Source organism: Pseudophryne corroboree, chromosome 5, assembly GCF_028390025.1.
Source record: "Pseudophryne corroboree isolate aPseCor3 chromosome 5, aPseCor3.hap2, whole genome shotgun sequence".
NCBI classification, from domain to species: Eukaryota; Metazoa; Chordata; class Amphibia; order Anura; family Myobatrachidae; genus Pseudophryne; species Pseudophryne corroboree.
The window spans coordinates 420,899,852-420,922,101 of NC_086448.1; the positions used below are offsets into that span (position 1 = coordinate 420,899,852).

The 22,250-nt window shown below is 44.4% G+C and overlaps 1 protein-coding gene across 2 annotated transcripts in view; it reads left to right on the plus strand.

Moving 5' to 3' along the window:
- Positions 1 to 16,501, plus strand: part of AHRR (aryl hydrocarbon receptor repressor) — a 682,994-nt gene extending 666,493 nt beyond the window's left edge. For both annotated transcript variants that reach the window (XM_063922793.1, XM_063922794.1), the window contains exons 9-11: positions 1,606 to 1,712; positions 4,456 to 4,597; positions 14,750 to 16,501. In XM_063922793.1, coding sequence (XP_063778863.1) covers positions 1,606 to 1,712; positions 4,456 to 4,597; positions 14,750 to 15,857 — 1,357 coding nt within the window. In that variant the 3' untranslated portion in view covers positions 15,858 to 16,501. The remainder of the gene's footprint in view (positions 1 to 1,605; positions 1,713 to 4,455; positions 4,598 to 14,749) is intronic.
- Positions 16,502 to 22,250: the final 5,749 nt, after the last annotated feature.

Below are 22,250 nucleotides of genomic sequence, written 5' to 3' on the forward strand. Positions count from 1 at the left end.
GAGCAACTTTTCATTTTTTTATTTGCAATCTTAAATGTATAGTAAGTTGAAAGAAAACTGTGGATCATATTACATACATTTTGCATCTTAATCTCTGGCACATGCACCTACTCACTGCGGAGGTTAGAAATGGAAGTGCTTAAAATTACTTCCAATCAAAAAAAAGGAAAATATTAATAAATATGGGTGACCTGGCATCTGCTGGGACACGTCATCTTCTCCGCAATGCCCCCTCCTATCACACAACACTTACCCTTCTTCCCTCCCCCCATTCCCGAACATCTGTCCCATCATTGCAGCGCTCACATGCATATCACTCCTAATGGGAGTTGGAATGCGCAGCATGCATGTTAGGTGATGCGTGTGCAACTGAGATTAGGTCATCCTGGAGATGTGATTACCTCATTTTAATCAAGCTCTGATGTTATAATAAAATTAGAAAGCCAGCTTTTAAACTAAAAATTGGAATTAATAATCCATAACAAGCAATCATTGTGTATACAGTAAAATAAATATTTCAATCTAATCATAAAAAGTGCATAATATAGCCAGAATCATTCACAGTGATAAATATTGAATGCAGCATTAAGGCATACCTCCCAACTGTTCTGATTCCAGCAGACACCGGACACTGTCCCACCCGCGGGCAGCAATTTTCTTGGGGGGGGGGGGGGGGGGTGCAGTTGGGGGATCCTTTGATCACCTGCTGCTCTGCTCTGCACTGGAGCTTAGCGATCAGTTATGAATTACCTCCTAAGTCATCATTGTGTTTTGGTTTTGGCAAAACCACCCTCAAGTGTTTGTATTCGATTTTTGGTTCGGTTTTGTATTCCTTTAAATTCAATAAAAATCGATAAACCTTGATAAAAAAAAAGAATCAATAAAAAATGGGATTTGGACCTGTTTACATGCAATCCAAAACCCAAGTTCGTTTTTTTAATCTGGGTTATCGAACTGGCAACAGACCCAAGCCCAGCCATTCCACTCGGAACCCCAAAGTGATTCGATTTGATTTCGAACTCCAAAGTTCGGGTGTGTTTGTATTTCAGGAAAACCAATCTGCACATCTCTAATTGCAATATTACTAATTTAAGTTAACGTGTAGGACAACATCTCCATTGAATACCACTCTGCATTTAACTATATGTTGCCAACCACATGAGAGAATTGCACAGATTGGATGAAAATCCTATGTAAAACTTGGCAATGCCAATACGTTTCATACATAGGGGATAAATTACCACAGGTAATTGATCCCTGGGGGGTAATTCAATTATCCCGGATAGCCGTCACTATAAGGGATTTTGTTACAGCGCCATAAATGCTGTATTTTCATGGCTGTGATTGGGAAAACACGTGTCCAGTGTTTTTTGCATGATAGCAGGTAAATTTTACAGCAAAAAAAGGGGCATTAATTGAATTGTCCAATAAAAACATTGGGGGGAAAAATTGCGATAATGCCCTTTTTTTAACTGTAACATTTACCACAATCAATTGAATACCTCCCATAGCCCTCATTGTTTTGTGTAATACACCATCTTCATTGTAAAATGTAACCACAGGCCATTGTTATTGACAAACTGATTTTAATTTTTTTCCCTACAGAGCAAAACCTTTCCCAGGTATGAGTGATGGGGAAAACAACGGAAGGAATGGCCATCAAGGGGTATGCTACCCAAACACTTTACACGACACAGAAAATCAGATGAAGTGTAGGTATCAGGTCAATCAAGTCAAGTTATTACAATGTACCTGAGCAATTCAAAAAAGAATTTGCTGAAATTATCCATACACACTTGCATAGGACAAACTGCATGCAACATTTGTTTATAAAAGTCACTCTGTATACAAAATACACTTTTAAACGGGATCAGTATATGATCCCGCCGCACGGGATGCCGAATGTTGGTATACCAACATCGGTTAACCATTTTCCCAGCGATTTCGTTACTGCGCATGCACAAAATGCCGGGAAATGGACGCTGTGCCTTTTTCCCGGTGATCTGTGTAGAGGTACTGCCACCGACAGGGGACTCCGGAGAGGTGAGTAATGAAAAAATGGGTGCAGACTGTGCAGTGTTGACCCCCCTGGACTCAGACCCCAGTAACCCCAGGTACTGTAAGTACATGTGTGTCCAAATACACCTAGCCTCAGCTTACCATATGGTGCAAGACACCTGGCGCAAGTGAGCAACTAGCTCCTGTGCGATCCTGACTGTGCCGGATGTCCTTTTGCATGAAAATGCATCTTAGTCGCAATGCAATTAAGATGCATCAGGAGACTGTGCTGATTAATTTAATATGCAACACTTGAATATCTGTGATCGACTGAGTCTGTGTACAAAGTACGGCGGACTTGGCGTGGGAAAAAGCCGATGGATCCATCTGCAAAATGGACTTGTGTGCAACTCTGCATCGCACCACAGTGCCTGACAATTTTGCCAATCGAGTAAAGGTGTGAACATGTGCATATTGAACTGCACTTCTCTTTTAAGTTGTGTGCAATTGGATATGCTGTGTTACCGTGCGACCACACCAGGATACGATCTTAGTGTTGTTGATGCAGCGAAAGAGGAGGAGAGCTCTGTGCCATCTTTATGCAGGCTTCCCTCTGTTTCCTGCATGTGACGAGTAGACTCTGGCACTCTGGGCCTAATTCATACCTGATCGCTAGGCTGCGTTTTCGTACAGCCTGCGATCAAGTCTAAATTGTGCATGCGTATGCACCGCAATGTGCAGGCGCGTTGCATGAGTACAAAGCGGATTGCTGCTCAGCGATGGCTTTGTGCAAAGAATGCATTCGCACGGGCGTTCGCAAGGTGATGGACAGGAAGAAGCCGTTTGTGGGTGGCAACTGACTGTTTTCAAGGAGTGGTTGGAAAAACGCATGCGTGTCCAAGCGTTTGCAGGGAGGGTTCCTGACGTCCGTTCCGGTCCCGGACAGGCTGAATTGTTCGCAGCGGCTGAGTAAGTCTTGGGCTGCGCAGAGACTGCACAAGATGTTTGTACAGCTCGGCTACACATGTGTTCGCACACTTGCACAGCTAAAATACACTCCTCTATGGGCGGCAACTATCTAATCACAGCAGTGCAAAAATGGCCTGCTAGCAATCAGGTCTGAATTAGGCCCTATGTCCAAGTTTACTGCGCATGTGCAGATCTCAGGGAAAGTGATTTCTGCAGCACAGGCAGTACTCCTGTAGCACACACCCTGCACCCGTTATAGATAAACGCTTGCAAACACACTGCAGTTATCATCACCATCATGATGATTACTGTAGCGTCTATGTCATCTTTACTTATACCGTTTTTCTATAAGTAAATGTATATTTTTTATAAACTATGTCCCCCGGCTCACACAGTAAGCTACTAAGGGCTGGGGTTGATATGCAGGCGGTCGGGAAATCGGAGGTCAGCATACCGACCCCGGGATCCCGGCTGCCAAAATGCCGGCGGGTGAAGGCGCGAACACAAGGGAGCCCCTTGCGGTTCTATTCCCACTCTATGGTGTCGTGGACAACCACAAGTAGTAATAGGAATAGCCACTGTTAGCCGGCATTCCGGCTGGCGGCTTTGTCAGCGGTTGGGATTCCGGCGTCAGTATCCAGAGCGCCGGGATTCCAAACACCGGCATATCAACTGCATCCCATTACTAACACTATGCTAAATGGGCTCAATAGGAACCACAAGTGTAGCATTTCATAATAATCATATGGGTTGAGAAGTACAGAATTTATGCAGCTATAAAGGGTATACATTTTTAAGAGTTATTAGACATAGGGGGTCATTCTTAGTTGATCGTAGCTGTGCAAAATTTTGCACAGCTACGATCAACTTTCCTGACATGCGGGGGGACGCCTAGCACGGGGCTAGTCCGCCCGCATGTCAGTGCCGCCCCCCCCCTCCGCGCAGAAGTGCAACCGCGTCGCACAGCGGCGATGCCTTTGCACTTCAGGAGTAGCTCCCGGCCAGCGCAGCTTTAGCGAGCTGGCCGGGAGCTGGCCGGGAGCTACTCCTCGCTCCCTGGCCCATAGCGGCTGCGTATGACGTCACGCAGCCGCTGCAGCCCGCCCCCCGTTCGGTCCGGCCATGCCTGCGCTGGCCAGACCGCGCCTATGAAACTGCGGCCAAATGCTGCTGTTTCACCACATCCCGCCCATCTATCGCCTCTGCCTGTCAATCAGGCAGAGGCAATCGTTGTCCTGCCACGGCTGTCGGCCGTCCCGCATGCGCAGCAGGGACCCGTTCGCTCTGCTGTGTGAAAACGCAGCGAGTGAACTGGTCGGAATGACCCCCATAATCTGATAGTCCATGGATTTAAATGTTTGTGGAACCTCTGTAAACCTGTATCTTACTAATTACATTATTACACAGGATTGGTCACAAATATTAATACATTTTCAATCCCCAAAGCTGTCCCATGATTGTTAAACTAATCTTTTCCATCCTCAATAGCAATGAATGCAGGTGATGGTGGAATTTCATTGTTGAAAGTGAGAACAAATGAAGAGCAATGGGTTTGGGTTGAGGCAAACACCCCACTTCTGTACAGGAATGGATGCTCAGACTATGTTATAGTCCCAAAACAAGCCCAGAGGTAAGGAATTCGAAAGCTCATACTATTTGTAATGACAAGTCCTGATTTTCTATTTATAGATTAGGCATAATTATCACAAGGTACATTTGTGGTGCGAAAATATAGCACCAACTCGCACTGCAGAAAACACAAGTTTCGCCAGAGTTGATCATTCTTCAGGTGATGAGACAAAGCTTGCTAGAAAGTCCTGCCCTGTGGAAGAGTTAGAAGCACAGTTATAGCTACCGCTACCACCTTACTTCTGGATACGGAAGTCACCTCTTCATATATCCTGAAGAATCATCTTTTTTATAGGTATCCAGCCTGTTTTCAGGGATGTTTTTGGTCCTTATAACTTCCTGCATTTTAGACATATCCTGTGCAGGGTCCATAAGCATTCACAGGGATAACCTCAGGGTATTGGTGGTTTCCGGAGGACTGGGCACCAAACAACAATGCTTTTCAATTCCAGCGGGATGCACTGGTCCTCTCCCCTATACCCCGCCTCCAGGCTCAAGCTACTCAGTTTGTTTTGGTGCCATAGCAGGAGCTGGGTGTACCTTTAGAACGGGGGCTGCTTAGGCAATCCAAAGCTTTTATTTCTTTGATGTAACTTTTATTTTTTATCAATATTTCCTCCAACAACTTTCCGAAGGCGCCGCTACTCTGGTGACTATCGGTGGGGGCTTCTGGAGCCATGCTAGCACAGCTCACAGAGGTCACCCAGACTGCAGCCGAAGCACAGGGGGCAGATAAAGCGGGTCCCCACTGGCGGGACCCGCGTTGTGGCAGTCTGTCCTCCAGTCCCAGGTGACGGACCGGAGGCGCACTTATGTGTACCCAGGTTCGTCCATGGACTACACTAGACCACCAGGGCTAATCGTACTAGCGCTGGGGACATATTTAATCATTCCAGGGTACCCAGTGATGTATGTCAACAAGGTATATGTCAGCTGTTATTTCTGCTGTGTGTAATCCCAAGCTCTACGGCTATGTCTAGCAAGGATAAGGGCAACAAGCAGCCAGCTGCTCCCTCATTGCTCTCATGCAGGGTCTGCCATGTGGGTTTCTCCCCAGGGGATACAATTCAGGATGGGATGTATACTACGTGTTATATCCCACCCCACCAATCTACCCCTCCAGCAGCGAACCAGGAACCCCCATGGGCTACTTTTTCACTTATGCTGACTGAAATTGCAGAGCGGTTAGCAGCTCTAGCGGTGCCCCTCCGTACGGGGCCACCCCAGCTTGTGCACCAGGCCATACTGGTCTCAGCTGTGCCTCAATTATGGATGGATATGCTGAATACTTCAGCACCGAGTTTGGCTGCCTCTTCTACTGCCTTGCAGCAGTTTCTACAGGGTCAGGTACCCACTACTAACAAAGCTGTCAGAGTGCCTTCGTCACAATTCACGCAGGTGTCTGACTCGGTGGAGCCGTACAGTGTGAAAGAGGATGAGGAGGCCTCTCTCACCAAGTCCTCTTCATGCGAAGAGGGTCATCAGTCCACAGTAGCTGTCCCTGCATTGGTAAGGGCTGTTAGAACCACCCTACAATTGAAGATAGTGAACCTGTTACTAATCCTAAGGTTCCACAATTTAAGAGGAAGAAAGTAGTTAAAGAGGAATTCCCTCATCCACAGCAAATCTCTGAATTAATAGGTGAAGCGTAGAGCATGCCAGGAAAGACGTTGATTGTGCCAAAGCATTTGGCTTATTTCTATCCTCTCCCTACAGCGGATTTTGTTAAATGGGAGACTCCACCCGTAGTGGACTCTCATGTGACTAGACTGGTTAAAAGCTTTACCTTGCTTATTCTCTCTGCATCCTCTCTAAAGGAGGCTACGGACACGAAGATTGAAACCTGCCTTAAAACTGCGTACAGTTTGGCAGGCGCCATAACTCGCCCTGTGGTAACTATCGCTTGGGAAGCTAAAGCTATACAAAGCTGGGCAGATACCTTGGAGGGTCTTACCACTGACATAGCTCAATAACAGCTACCGCTCATTGAACAGATGAGAGATGTAGCTGCTTATGCTGAAGAAGGGGCCTAGAATATGGGTAACCCGACATTCAAGATTTCAGCCATGGTTATACTGGCTCGTCGCAGCCTATGGCTACACTCATGGAAGGCTGATGCGGATTCTAAAAAGGCTTTAGAATCTTTACCCTGGCCAAGTATTATTTGTAACAGAGTTACCGTAGATAATATTGGGCTTAATTCAGACCTGATCGCTATGCTGCAAATTTGCAGAGGTCTGCGATCAGATAGTCGCCACCCAGGGAAAGTGAAAACCCGCCCTGTGCAAGTGTGCGAATGCATGTGCACGCCATGCAAAAATTCCGCCAGACAGTGGATATCTGCAAATCCATTCGCAACTCACTCACCATCTAATGATTTTTCCAGTCTGTACAGTCCGTGCGTAGCCCAAGACTTATTCCTACAATGCGATACAAACGGCTGTAAGGGGCCGGAGCTGACGTCCCACATCCGCCCTGAAAATGCTTGGGAACACCTGCGTTTTTCCTGATATTCGTAGAAAACGGGCAGTTACCACCCACAAACATCCTCTTCCTCTCAATCAACTTGTGAACGCTCGTGCGATTGAAAATTTTGCACCATCCTGTCGCTATTTGGCGATGCACCTGCGCATTGTGGCACATATGCCTGAGCAATCATTTGATAATCGGTCGCTGTACGATTTCGCACAACAGCGATCAGGTCTGAATCGGGCCCATAGTATCTTCTCTGGCTACTGCTAAAATGGCCTTCTTCCCTTCAGCACCCTCTAGAACAGGTTTTCCCAACCACGGTCCTCAAGGCACACCAACAGTGCAGGTTTTAGTGATATCCAGGCTGCAGCACAGATGATTAAATCAAAATAATTGAGCTATTAATTAAGTCACCTGTGCTGAAGCTTGGATATCACTAAAACATGCACTGTTAGTGTGCCTTGAGGACCATGGTTGGGAATGCCTGCTCTAGAAGACCTCGTTCCTCTTTCCTCCAGCCCTTTCAACAGCAGAGAAGGTCGAAAAGGTCAATCTTTTACAAGACAGGCACCTACCTCTAAGGCCTCCAAGCTCAAATCTAAACAGGCCTGGGCAGCCAGACACCCACCAGCCAAGTCTGAGGTCAAGCTCTCAGCCTGACGGGGTGTGCCTCCCCCTGGGGAAGCCCAGGGTGTGAGGCAGATTTCTTCAGTTTGCAGAAACATGGCGTCAAACAACGACAGATGCCTGGGTGCAAGAAGTGGTCTCCCAGGGATACGCCATCTCATTCCGTAGGTGTCCCCCAAGACAGTTTTCTATAACAGTCAGGCCATCAGACCCAAATAAGGCCTTGGCTCTTCAAGCAGCCATTCAGTCGTTGCTGAAATCGGGGTACCCGTTCCCTTATTTCAATGGGGTACAAGTTTTTACTTTACCCTGTTTCTGGTACAGAAACCAAATGGGTCCTACCGGCCTATTTTGAACCTGAAAGCTCTGAGCAAATATATCAGAGCACCCAAGTTCCAGATGGAAGCTCTCCGCTCTATAGTCCTGGCCATGCAACCTGGGGATTTCATGGTGGCTTTGGACATTCAAAATGCTTACCTACATGTACCTATAGCATCTTCTCACCAGCAGTATCTCAGGTTCGCTGTTCACCAGCAACATTATCAGTTTCAGGCACTGCCTTTTGGTCTGTCCACAACATTGAGGGTGTTTACCAAAATTATGGCAGTAATAGCGGCTCAGCTGCATCGGCAGGGGATCCTTTTCTGGACAATCTGCTGATATCTCTCAGAAGGTTCTACACCGCCACCTTCAGATAACCATCACTTGTTTACAAACGTATGGACTGGTTGATCAATTGGAAGACGTCTCCACTAATTCCTTGTCGTTGAATGGTGCATCTGGGGGCTCTGCTGGATTCTCAATTGCAGAGAATCTTTCTACCTGCATAAAAAATTCAGGCTTTGCAACAGACAATACTCAGGGTGTTACAAAACCGCAGAATATCAGTCCATGCAGCAATGTAGGTTCTGGGGTCAAAAGAATCTACTTTCGACATGGTGGAGTATGCATAGTTCCACTCCAGACCTCTAAAACATCTGATTCTGTCCGAAAGGAATGGTCTCCCTCATCAGATCAGATCCTAGACAAAGGTGCTCTCACCAGAGGTTTGGCTATCCTTAACATGGTGGATGCAAAGGGAGACCCTTTTGGATCTCAGATTGGGTCCTCCTCACCACATCCTGTACGTGAGTCTTCGAGGTTGGGGGGCAGTAGTCGACCAGTTCTCCTTTCAGGGGCACTGGACCAGTGCCCCTACCAGAAAGAACCCTACTGATAAATGTTCTGGAACTTCGGGCGGTTCGCAGAGCCATGGTACTAGCCCAGGAAATCCTTCAAAGGGAGACCTGTGCAGGTTCAGTCAGACAACGCTATAGCAGCAGCCTACCTAAATCACCAAGGAGGCACGTGCAGTCGAGTAGCAATGAAGGAAGTAATGCACATTCTCGAACAGGCCGAATTGCATATCCCAGTTGTCTTTGCGGTGTTCATCTCTAAACTGGGAAGCGGACTTTCTAAGTCAGCATGAAATGCGTCCAGGAGAGTGGTCCCTCCACCTGGAGGTGCTCTGGATGCTGGTTGAGAAATGGTGATTACCGGACGTGGACCAGATGGCCTCTCATCACAATCACAAGCTTCCGGTGTACAGGTCCAGAATGAGAGATCCCGAAGCAGCATTTGTGGACGCCCTAGCAGTAAAGTGGTCCTTTCAACTAAGGTACCTCTTCCAACCAGTCTCACTCCTTCCTAGGGTATTTCAAAAATTCATTCACCATTGGTTTGCTACTCTCCGTACTCTGTCCATAGTTGACCCTATTCCTCTGCAAGCAGATCTACTAACCCAGGGTCCCTGTCTACACCCGGACCTAGCGCATTTGTCTTTAATGGTGTGGCTCTTGAGGCATTCATGTTAAGATTCAAGTGATTTTCTGAGTCTGTTATTTGAACAGTGCTGAAGGCATGGAAGCTGGCCTCAGCCCGGATATGTTACAGAGTCTGGCACACTTACAGTGGTGTGCTGCAAGACATTATTACCCGAAGGTGTCCAGAATCCTGGCTTTTCTTCAAACGGCATTGGAATTGGGTCTGAGACTGGCCTCTTTGAAGCTTTTTCAATATGGTTCCAGAGGCGGATTAGTCTACTGTCAGATGTTAGAACTTTTCTTCAGGGAGTTCTACAGATTCAGCCTCCCTTTGTCCGTCCAGTGGCACCATGGGATTTGTCACTAGTTCTAAGGGCTTTACAAAAGCACCCTTTTGAACTTTTGGATATGACAGACCTAAAATATCTAGTACAGAAAGGACCAAAAGAAGAAATTTGGAAAAAAGACTCTTTTGTGGGAGCACTCTAATTCAGAGGTTATAAATATAATTGGTGAATTATTTACAAAAACAATTTAATAAGCAAAAGTCAGATTCTTAGTCACTCCCAGAATCTGACTTTTGCTTATTAAATTGTTTTTGTTAATAATTCACCAATTATATTTATAACCTCTGAATTAGAGTGCTCCCACAAAAGAGTCTTTTTTCCAAATTTCTTCTTTTGGTCCTTTCTGTACTTGATACTTTTTGACTCTAGGGAGCACCACTGAAAGCAACATTATATGATATTGGGATAAATCCTTACAACATCTATGGTTGCCATATATAGAAGGAATTCTATTTAAATTCAGTTTTTCAGAGGCTACTAATTGTTCTAAAAAATCTTTTTGGACTGGTGCGGTTCCCTCCTAAACCCCATTTCCCAGACCTAAAATATCTAACAGCCAAGACATTGGGGGTAATTCAGACCTGATCGAAGCAGCAAATTTGTTGGGCAAAACCATGTGTACTGCAGGTGGGTGATATAACATGTGCAGAGAGAGTTAGATTTGGGTGGGGTGTGTTCAAACTGAAATCTAAATTGTAGTGTAAAATAAAGCAGCCAGTATTTACCCTGCACAGAAACAATATAACCCACCCAAATCTAACTCTCTCTGCATGTTATATCTGCACACCCTGCAGTGCACATAATTTTGCCCATCTGCTGACAAATTTGCTGCTACGATTGGGTCTGAATTACCCCCATTTTTTGTACTGGCTATTGATTCTGCACGAAAAGTATCTGATTTAGGGGCACTCTCATGCTTCTCACCATTTCTGATGTTCCATCCAGGCAGAGCTGTCCTCAGAACAAAAGCCGGATATTTGACTAAAGTGGTGTCTAGTTTCTATCTGAATAAGGAAATTGTGGTCCCGGCTTTCCAATCATCGGGCCTATCAGCAGCTGAGGCTTCGATGCATGTGGTCCATGCTCTAAAGATATGTGCAGCATACTGACTCCATCAGGAAGACGGACTCCCTCTTTGTACTGTATGGATTCCATAACAAAAGGCTGGCTTCCAAACAAGCAGAAGCTAGCTAGATGGATTCATATGACCATATTAAAAGGTGTACACTCAGGCTGATTTCCCCTTGCATGATTCAATTAAAGCTTATTCTACTCGCTCTGTGGGTCCTTCGTGGGCAGCACGCCGTGGTGCGTCTGCAGAACAACTATACAAGGTGGCAACATGGTCTTCTGTCCACACGTTTCTCAGGTTCTACGACTTTGATACATTGGCTTCTCAGGATGCATAATTTGAATGCAAAATTCTCCTGCCAGCTCAGACGCGGCCCCACCCTTTCTAACTGCTGTGGGACATCCCTGAGGTTATCCCTGTGGATACCTATGGACCCTGTTATGGTAAGAACTTACCTTTGTTAACTCTATTTTTTCTAAGTCCATAGGATCCACAGTGCGCCCACCCTGAAGCAACTGGTTTCTGTGGGTTACCTCCTTGGGCACTGCTTCCTTTCTCCGGTATGGGTGAGAAGAATGTGTTTCTGTGCGTTCCAAATCTTTCTTCTCTCCTTTTCTGCTCCTGTTTTGGGCTTGTTAACGAACTAAGTAGTCTGAGCCTGGAGGCGGGGTATAGGGGAGAGGACTAGTGCATCCTGGGATTAAAAAGCTTTGCTGCTTGGTGCCCAGTCCTCCAGAAACCATCAATACCCCAAGGTTATCCCTTTGGATCCTATGGACTTAGAAGAAATAGAGTTAATTAACAAAGGTATGTTCTTACCATAACTCTTAATTTTATGTTCCTGCACTGCCTGATTATTGCCCTATAAAGAGTGCTGGGCAAGCCCCCAGTGTGATGAGAACGGGGACCTGACATTCGGTCAGGACCCCTTAACATCTTACACCAGGAGGCATGACATCACGGATACAAGACAGGTGCCACCAACACCAGTGACGCCACTGGTCTTTAAATCTTAGAGCATGCCAGTTAGTGTCATTTTCCATATCTTATTTAAAAATATTTGACCAAACTTTACATAATTTTTTCTTTGTCCCCTGAAAAAGAAAGAATTTACATTATCCAGACCCTAAACCCAACCTCAGTGATCACTGTACTCCTTGTTTCCTGATGGCTTTTTTATGATTTGTTGTGTATTCTAATAACTAAAACACAATATCACACTTCCTGCCCACCTTAACCTACAGTATATAGTGCACTCATGATGGCTGCATCACTTGGTACTTTCATGGACAGGATAAACAACATGTACAATTATGGATTCAGTGGACATCTTTTAAATTGCTGTTACTTTTCACCCATTGTAAGTCTTATATCCATGCGTTGCTTATCTCACGCAAGTAACTTATGTAGTGCACCAAAGATGGCTGCCTCGCCTGATACTTTAGTGGGTCGAATAATGAATTAATTTAATTATGTTAATATCCCGTATCTCACTCTACTATTCCAAATCTCTGCAATTTACTTAACATGTCCAAGCATTGTCACCTATGTAGTGCTTTTAATATTCTGTAGCTCCTCCATTGTATGTCTGACTGTCATCTCTTCCAAGCATAAATTATTCCACCCAGTGTAACCTATGTAGGATGAAAAATCTCTCCCAAGCATTACTTAGTCTACCCAGTGTTACCTATTTATTTATTTATTTATTAACAGTTTCTTATATAGCGCAGCATATTCCGTTACACTTTACAATTAGAACTACAGTAATAGAACAAACTGGGCAAAAACAGACAGACATAGAGGTAGGAAGGCCCTGCTCGCAAGCTTATCTATAGCTATCTATATAACCTATGTAGTAGGATGAACAATTCTTGGAATTGATGACCAGAAATGGCTGCTTCACTTCTGCTTTACACCTGTATTACACTATATTTATTTATTTATTTATTTATTATTTTCATGGCTTTTGTATTTTCTGGAAATGTTACTGGGTTCTAATTGAAATTAGTATTATATTCCAAAAGTAGCTTTTTTGGGAACAATACCATATCATCAATGCTAAGATCCATACCTGGTTGTTCTAAAACAGTATATGTATTCTAATACTGTTGAGATCTTTAAATTAATTGTATTTTGTTAGTTAAAATAAAATACACAGTATTTTCTTCATGTTATTATATATACATTAATTCCAACATAAACAGTATTACAGTAGTTCAATTAATAGAAAATAATCTACTATAGAAAATATTTACAAGACTATCTGGTAGATTAATAATCTCACATCTATTTGTATATCAGTGGGATAAGAAATTTCAGTTATTGAAGAGACACCCAGTCAATAGTTTATTCACTTTCTTTCTAAATTCCCAGTCTTGCACTGTGTTCTTTATTTCAGTTAATGGTTACTTTGCAGACATAAAGTAATTGTAAAGAATAACAATAGCATAATTTTTTCAAATTGTTTTGTACAATTGAGAACCACTTCTTTTTTGTCTGTTTTGAAAAACTGGTTTTTAAAGTGCTTCAGTCTTTTCTTTTTTTTTTGTATACCCCCAAAATGCTAATTAGCTCTAATTAAACCCTTCCTTATAGCTTTTAATGGGATTCAAAATAAAAATACATTTAAATGCATGCATTTAAAAAAAAAAAATTCTTTACGTTTTTAAATGCTATTGCAGTCATTTTCTCAATTAATTTAAACGTTAATTTAAACGTTTGTATAATGTACAGAATGGCAGCTTCCATCCACATAACTACATCTATACATATTATTATAATTATTGTTATTTTTTATTTATATAGTGCCACAAGGGATCAATAGCGCCCAATTACAGAGTACATAAACAAATAAGCAAAACAAGAAAACAGTGACTTAGGGTGTGTACACACGGTGAGATCCTTGCTATGCCCGATTTTCACTTGCGATTTCCCTTGAACTCCCAGGAGCCCAGATAGCACATATTTTGACTAACTTTTGAGATATGGACTATGTGTGCTTGCGATTTTGGCTTATGTGAGATGTCATTGACATGTGAGATGAACTAGATAGTACACCGATCTAGCAAGGATTGACTTGCCTGCACAGTCTATTTTTTCATGCGATGCCAACCTGGCGGGACCGCGCATTGGGAGCGAATCGGGATCGTAAGGTGACTTTCACCTTGCGATCTGCACTAACTTTTCTTGCGATTTTGACTATATAGTCAAAATCGAAAGAAAATATCTCACCGTGTGTACACACCCTAACAGTTACGGACAAGTACAGGGTATATAAACATATCTGCTTCAGTAGACGCCACTGAAATAAGTATTAGGGTGGCAGAAAACGATGATGGTTTAAGTAAGAGAAGGAAAGTTACATGAGGGAAGAGGGCCCTGCTTGTGAGAACTTACATTTTAAAGGGGAGGGGTAGACAGACATGGGTGATGCAGATGGGGTAGAAAGTGAGAGTGGAACAAAGGGTTACTTTCAGAGTTGGCTGAGTTACAGATATTTAACATGTTCTGTGTAGTATTTATTATTATTATTATTATTATTATTATCATTATGTTTAGTGTGCCACAAAGGTTCTGATGCACTGTACAAGGTGATACATGAGCACAGACTAATATAGACAGCATTTAAATTCACATACAGTATTATCATTATGGTAAGCAGCTACCATAGAAAGAGAAGAGAAAAGAGAGAGGGCCCTGCTCATATGAGCTTACAGTACAATGCTGAGATACATCTCTACGTTTTACAGATCATTTTTCCAAATATAGTCTGAGAATTAATCATACCATAGATAAACTCTTCCTAACATTGTATAAATCTATTTTCCTTTTAGGGATGATGAGTCTCTGGTCAAGAAACAGAATAATATACTTGGCATGAAGGGAAGTAGAGAAGCCCTGTGTGAACCACCAGCGCTACTAAAACAGCATCTTACATGGGCAAAACACGAGAAAGAAGATCTGAAAATAAAGTTTCATCCAACGAAGAGTGACTCTTTTCTGCAGGAGGAAAGCATTCTTTCTAAGCATTTTTCTAGCATGCAAAATCACTGCAATGCCAGTAGCGGATGGACAGTAAAAAATTCAGTTGGATCTAGGTCAGGTCACCAGTTTATAGGCTCTTTCTCAAGTAGGACAGGCAGGCCATTTTACAGCATGGACCAAAGCCATTCTGTGGTGCACATGGCAGACCGCCCCCATCGTGGAAGTACCGAGCATTTCCAAGCATATCATGGTCTGCAGCAGCATTCTGTGGACTCCTACTCTTCAGATAACATAAAAATGGAAAATGCATTTGGAACTCCAGATATACTCTATGACTCAGGGATGCCTTTAAATATTCCTATCAAAATCGAAAATGACTCTGATTCTGAGGGCAGGTCTGACCTTTACCCAGAATCCCATGCTCATAGCTGGCTGGGTGAGAGTAACGTACTCAAAAGAACTTTGTTGGACTTTCCTGAAGGACTGCATCTTAAGACAGAATCGGACCTCAGTGAACATAGTTCATGTCTGAAACCAAAGCACCATATGCACTCGCCTCACAGAGGACATTGTTTTGTTCCAACTGCACACATCAACCACATGAACACAAGTCGGCCTTTTAAAGGGGTGTATAACAAAGAGCCAGCTCAGTTTTATCCACAGAAGTGTGCCTATATAGAAAGCATGCTGAGCCACCAGGGGGCAGATTGTTTAAACAGTCCTCTCTACACAGCAGCTTCAGTAGAAGACAAGAGTCAGGGAGACCAATCTTACAAGCTTCAATGTGAGTTCAAAGCTCACAGTATTGTGCAGAACATCAAACGTGAGCCTCAGGATTCACCTCCTTGGGTTGAAGATGAGCAGGATTCAGTACCTGTGCTCTGCCAAAAAAACACACTGATGGGTTTTTTACCCAGCCAAATGCCACGTAATGCAGCTGAATTTTCATACATTTAATATATTTTGAATTTTTTATTTGACTTTTAGATATAAAAATAAATATTGCACTATTACAACTTAAGGTCTTTTTATATGTATAGCTTACACTGGTAAAAGTGTGATTTGAGCTGGAAAAGCCTTATGTAACAAACAGGAGTTCTCAGAAATGCTTTTTTGGCAAGAGATGCAATTATTTTATCCAGGTTTTACCACTAAAAAAAAAAAAAAAAGCTTTTGCTTCTGTAGAAAAATGACTTTATTTTATGAGATGTGCACGTTTTCTATGCTTTTATACATTCACAGAATACATTGCATTCCCATAAAGGGATGCGGCTTGTTGATGAGCCTTTCTGTTTAATGAAGGATGACAGTATTAAGAATTCAGGAAACACTGATTTTCGCCTTGCTGAATACTGGACTGAATATATTTGATTGGCACCTTAACAATTAGTAACTAACACAGATAAGACACTTAAATATTTTTTTTCTTTGCTCCAGAGAGCTACTGTATACACTCTGATTATTGCTTTGCTGTTTAACGGATTTGCTATTTATAGGTAACCTGTTTATTAGCTCATTTTATCTCTTTTGTTTCAAGTTACACTCATTTCAGTGATTCTGAGCAAAAAGCAAAGAACCATGAAAAAATAAACAGCTTATGTTTGCACTCCGATATGTATATTTGTTATTGTATAAAACCAATGCTTCTTATGAGAGCTCACTCACTAAAACATTCATTTGTTTGTAAGGGTCTGAAACTCTAAAATGTACCATAATTACATGTAACATACTTTACAATTGAAGCTCAAATACTTTCCAATCTTTGTGACTCCAGGTTTGCTATAATAAGGTTACATGTGTACATAGATTTAGCAATGGGAGTAAGGACACGTATGTGTCATATGTATCATATGAACAGAACTGCAAAATCTGAAGAGATTTCTGTCTTACAAGACTTATACTTAGGGTGTGTACACACGGTGAGATAAATCTGTGAGATTTTGACTATATATTCAAAATCTTATGAAAAATTAGTGCATATCTCATGGTGCTAGGCAGCTTGCGATACAGATTTGATCCCGTGGGGTCGGTATCGTAAGGCCAGATAGACTGTGCAGGCAAGTCAATCTTGACTATCTAGTGTACAATCTAGTACAAAGTATAGTCAAAATTGTCACTTAGTCAAAATCGTACATAGACAAAATCTCAAGTGCAGATAGTAAAAATCTGTCCTATCTGTGCTATCTGGGCTCTGGGGGAGTTCAAGGGAAATCGCATAGTCAAAATCAAACATAGCAGGGATCTCACCGTGTGTACACACCCTTAGAATGATCTTTACTTCCCACTCTAGGATGAGAACTACAACATCCAAACCCATAAACATTCACATTTTCATTGTTTAGATGAGCAAACCTGCCCAAATAATGATTTGTAGGTTGTGGTGTTACTTTAAGCTGAGTATCGCAACTATCGACCGGACACACTGATTATCGGTCTATCAGCATGGCCGAAGGATCCATTCATTGGGGGTGTAGTTATGTGACCAGCGGTCAGGAGACTAGGAGGGACTATTCCCACTCGTTGATGACCACGACACCTATAGAGTGGAAAGGGGCTTGTTGCTCTCGCCCCCCCTGCCGGCCATCTCGATGCCAGGATCCCGGCGTCGGTATGGTGACCGGCGGTCTCCTGCCAGCCAGTCACGCATACCCAACCCATTCATTGTATGTATTGCCACGGCCCACCACCCAACATTTCCTTGTTCCCTCACAGAGAAAGAACCAGGAAATGTCTCCTCCCCAGGGAAGAAAATAGGATTTTAATTACCTACCGGTAAATGCTTTTCTTGTAGTCCGTAGAGGATGCTGGGGTCCACATTAGTACCATGGGGTATAGACAGGTCCACTAGGAGCCACTGGCACTTTAAGAGTTTAATACTGTGGGCTGGCTCCTCCCTCTATGCCCCTCCTACCAGACTCAGTCTAGAAACTGTGCCCGAGGAGACGGACAACTTTGAGAGAAGGATTTTACACAGATAGTGGCGAGATTCATACCAGCTCACACACACAAGGCAAACCAAGCTAACTAGCTTGAAACATCAGCAACAGCTGAGTAACATTACCGAACCAAGTAATAACGCATTACTTAACTAAGAACCAAGCAGTAGTGAACCAAATAACCACTGCAGGATAACGAAGCGCTGGGCGGGCACCCAGCATCCTCTATGGACTACAAGAAAAGGATTTACCGATAGGTAATTAAAATCCTATTTTCTCTTGCGTCCTAGAGGATGCTGGGGTCCACATTAGTACCATGGGGATGTACCAAAGCTCCCAGAACGGGAGGGAGAGCGTGGAGGCTCCTGCAGAACTGATTGACCAAACTTTAGGTCCTCAGAGGCCAAAGTATCGAACTTGTAGAACTTAGCAAACGTGTTCGACCCAGACCAAGCTGTAAAGCCGAGACAACCCGGGCAGCCGCCCAGGAAGAACTCACCTTACGAGTAGAGTGGGCCTTAACAGATTTTGGACACGGCAGTCCTGCCGTAGAATACGCATGATGGATAGTGAACCTGATCCAGCGAGAGATTGTCTGCTTAGAAGCAGGACACCCAAGTTTCTTGGGATCATACAGGACAAACAGAGAGTCCGATTTTCTGTGACGAGCAGTCCTCTTCACATAGATTTTCTGAGCCGTTACAACAGCCAAGGACTTTGATGGAATTGAGGAGTCAGTAGCAACTGGCACCACAATAGGTTGGTTGATATGAAAAGCCAACACAACCTTTGGAAGGAACTGCTGACGAGTCTGGAGCTCAGCTCTATCTTCATGGAAGATCAAATAGGGGTTTTTACGAAACAAGCCCCAACTCCGACACACGTCAAGCAGATGCTAAGGCCAACAAAGTGACAGCCTTCCATGTGAGAAACTTGACTTCAACCTCCTGTAGAGGCTCGAACTAATCCGATTGGAAGAACTGTAACACCACGTTAAGATCCCAGGGTGCCGTAGGCAGCACAAAGGAAGGCTGGATGTGTAGAACCCCTTTAAAAAAAAGTCTGAACCTCAGGGAGGGAAGCCAGCTGTTTCTGGAAGAAAATGGATAAGGCCGAAATCTGAACCATTACGGATCCCAACTTCAGGCCCATATCCACACCTGCTTGCAGGAAGAGGAGAAACCGTCCCAGTTGAAACTCCACCGTAAGAAACTTCTTGGATTCACACCAAGATACATACTTTTTCCAAATGCAATGGTAATGTTTAGACGTTAATCCTTTCCTAGCCTGTATCAGGGTAGGAATGACTTTGTTCGGAACGCCCTTCCAAGCTAATATCTGGTGTTCAACCTCCATGCAGTCAAACGTAGCCGTGGTAAGTCTTGATAAGCGAACGGCCCCTGTTGTAACAGGTCCTACCGAAGAGGAAGAGGCCTCGGATCTTCCAGCAGTAGGTCCAGAAGATCTGCGTACCAAGCCCTTTTTGGACAGTCCGGAGCAATGAGGATTGCCAGAACTCTTGTTCTCCTTATGAGCTTCAAAACCCTTGGGATGAGTGGAAGTGGGGGAAACACGTACACCAACTGGAACACCCACGGAGACACCAGAGCATCCACCGCCACTGCTTACGGGTCCCTCGACCTGGTACAATACCTCCAAAGCTTCTTGTTGAGGCGGAAGGCCATCATGTCGATTTGGGGAACCCCCCAAATTCTTGTCACCTCCATGAACAACTCTGGATGGAGGCCCCATTCCCCTGGATGGAGATCGTGTCTGCTGAGGAAATCCACTTCCCAGTTGTCTACTCCTGGAATGAAAATTGCTGACAGTGCCAACGCGTGTTTTTCTGCCCAGAGGATGATTCTTGTCACCTCTGACATTGCAGCTCTGCTCTTCGTTCCGCCCTGTCAGTTTATGTAGGCCACTATCGTTACATTGTCCGACTGCACATGAATGGCTCGATCTCGCAGAAGATCTGCCACTTGAAGAAGACCGTTGTACACGGCTCTTAATCCAGAATGTTTATTGGAAGACCAGATTCCAGGTTTGTCCACCTAGTAGTGAAATACCTGCTTTCCGCAACAGACAAATACGCAGGTGCAAATGTAGATGAGACCCCGACCACTTGTCCAGGAGATCCAGTTGGAAGGATCGAGCATGAAATCTTCCGTACTGTAGAGCCTCGTAGGAGGTAACCATCTTCCCCAGAAGGCAAATGCACTGATGAACTGATACCCGGGCTGGCTTCAGGACATCCCGGACCATTGTTTGAATCACCAACGCTTTCTCCTCCGGCAGAAACACCCTCTGCAATTCCGTGTCGAGGATCATCCCCAGGAAAGGCAATCTCCTTGTCGGCTCCAAATGTGGAAGGTTCAGGTCCAACCATGTTCCCTGAGCAGACGAGTCGTGAAAGCAATCGACTGCAACAACTTCTCCCTGGTCGATGCCTTTATCAGCAGATCGTCCAGATATGGAAAAATGTTCTGCGGAGTACCATCATCTCTACCATCACCTTGGTGAACACCCTCGTTGCTGTGGGGAGGCCGAATGGCAGTGCCTGAAATTGATAGTGACTGTCTAACAGCGCAAATCTGAGATAGGCCTGGTGCGGCGGCCAAATCGGAATGTGGAAGTATGCATCCTTGATATCCAGGGATACCAGAAATCCCCTCTCCTCCAAATCTCAGATTACCGCTCTCAGAGACTCCATTTTGAATTTGAACACCCTAAGATAAGGGTTTAGCAATTTCAAGTTCAAAATTGGTCTGACCGAACCATTCGGTTTCGGACGGTACCACGAAAAAGGTTCGACTAGAAACCTGTGTTGCATATGAGGTGGAACTGGAACTTTTCCAATTTATGGATGGCCTCCCGAAAGATAGCCCTGTCTGTCATCAAAGCCAGCAAGCCTGATTAGAAGAAACGGTGAGGCGGGAGTTCTTGAAACTCCAGTCTGTACCCCTGGGACACAATATCCTGTACCAAGTGATCCAGGCCGGACGACACCCAAACATGGCTGAAACATCTGAGCCTCGCACCCACCAGCCCGTCCTCCAGGCTTCGCGGTCCACCATCATGCTGATGATTTTGAGGAACCAGAAGCAGGTTTCTGGTCCTGGGAGCCTGCAGGAGCAGGCTTTTTGGATTTTGCATGACCACCTCTAAAGAAGGTGATAGGAGGCTTGGACTTTTTTGTCTTAGCGGTCCGAAAGGACTGCGATGTAGAGGAAGAAAATTGTTTCTTCGTAGAAGGCGTAGCTGAGGGAAGAAAAGATGACTTACTCGCGGTTGTCGGGGAAATTCACGCATCCAATGCTTCCTCAAATAGAGCCTGACCTGTGTAGGGTAGGTTCTCCACACTTCTCCTGGATTCCGCGTCTGCAGACCATTGGCGTAGCCAGAGTCCCCTGCGAGCTGAGACAGACATGGAAGATATTCTTGCAGTCAGCGTACCCAGGTACTTCATGGACCCCGCAGAATCCTGTATGTTACGTAAAAACAGTTCAGTGTCACTTATGTCCACTGTATCTAAGTCCTCTAGTAATGTGCCTGACCACTTTACTATAGCTTTAAAGATCCATGCACAGGCAATAGTAGGCCTCAACGCCACCCCTGAAGCAGTGTATATGGATTTGAGCGTAGTGTCAATCTTATGATCAGCCGGTTCTTTTAACGCGGTAGACCCAGGGACAGGTAAAACTACCCTCTTTGACAGTCTGGAAACAGAGGTGTCAACTATGGGTGGGTTTTCCCATTTTTTTCTATCCTCCTCAGGGAAGGGAAAAGCATGGAATGGAATGTTTTGTCTCAGATCCCTATTACTGAGCCTGAGTGGTTGACCTCTATTAAAGGAATGATCTCTCAGATCTCTACTAGGGTAGCATACTGAGACTGAAACTCAGGTATTAAAGAAGTCTATGGCAGTTTGGTCAGGTTCTGTCCCTATTCCTGCAAAATCCCCTAGCATATACCCACAAAAACGTGCACTTGCCCAGATTATGCAAGATGACACGGATACCGACTCTGACACGGCTGACAGTGATGGGGATGTGCTGAGGGGGGCAGCACCCTTTAGGGGATCTGGAATTTTTTCTCCGGGTTCTCCCAGGATTTTTCAAATAAAGCATTTAATTCTTTAGACGCAGGGAAGGCTGCGAGGCTTTCTTATTATCTGTGAAGTAAGCCTCCTCAACACATCTCTAATAGCCTCAATCATTAGCTGCACCCCCTTAGCCAGGGATGCTGCCCTCCTCAGCACATCCCCATCACCGTCAGCCGTGTCAGAGTCGGTATCCGTGTCATCTTGCATAATCTGGGCAAGTGCACGTTTTTGTGGGTATATGCTAGGGGATTTTGCAGGAATAGGGACAGAACCTGACCAAACTGCCATAGACTTCTTTAATACCTGAGT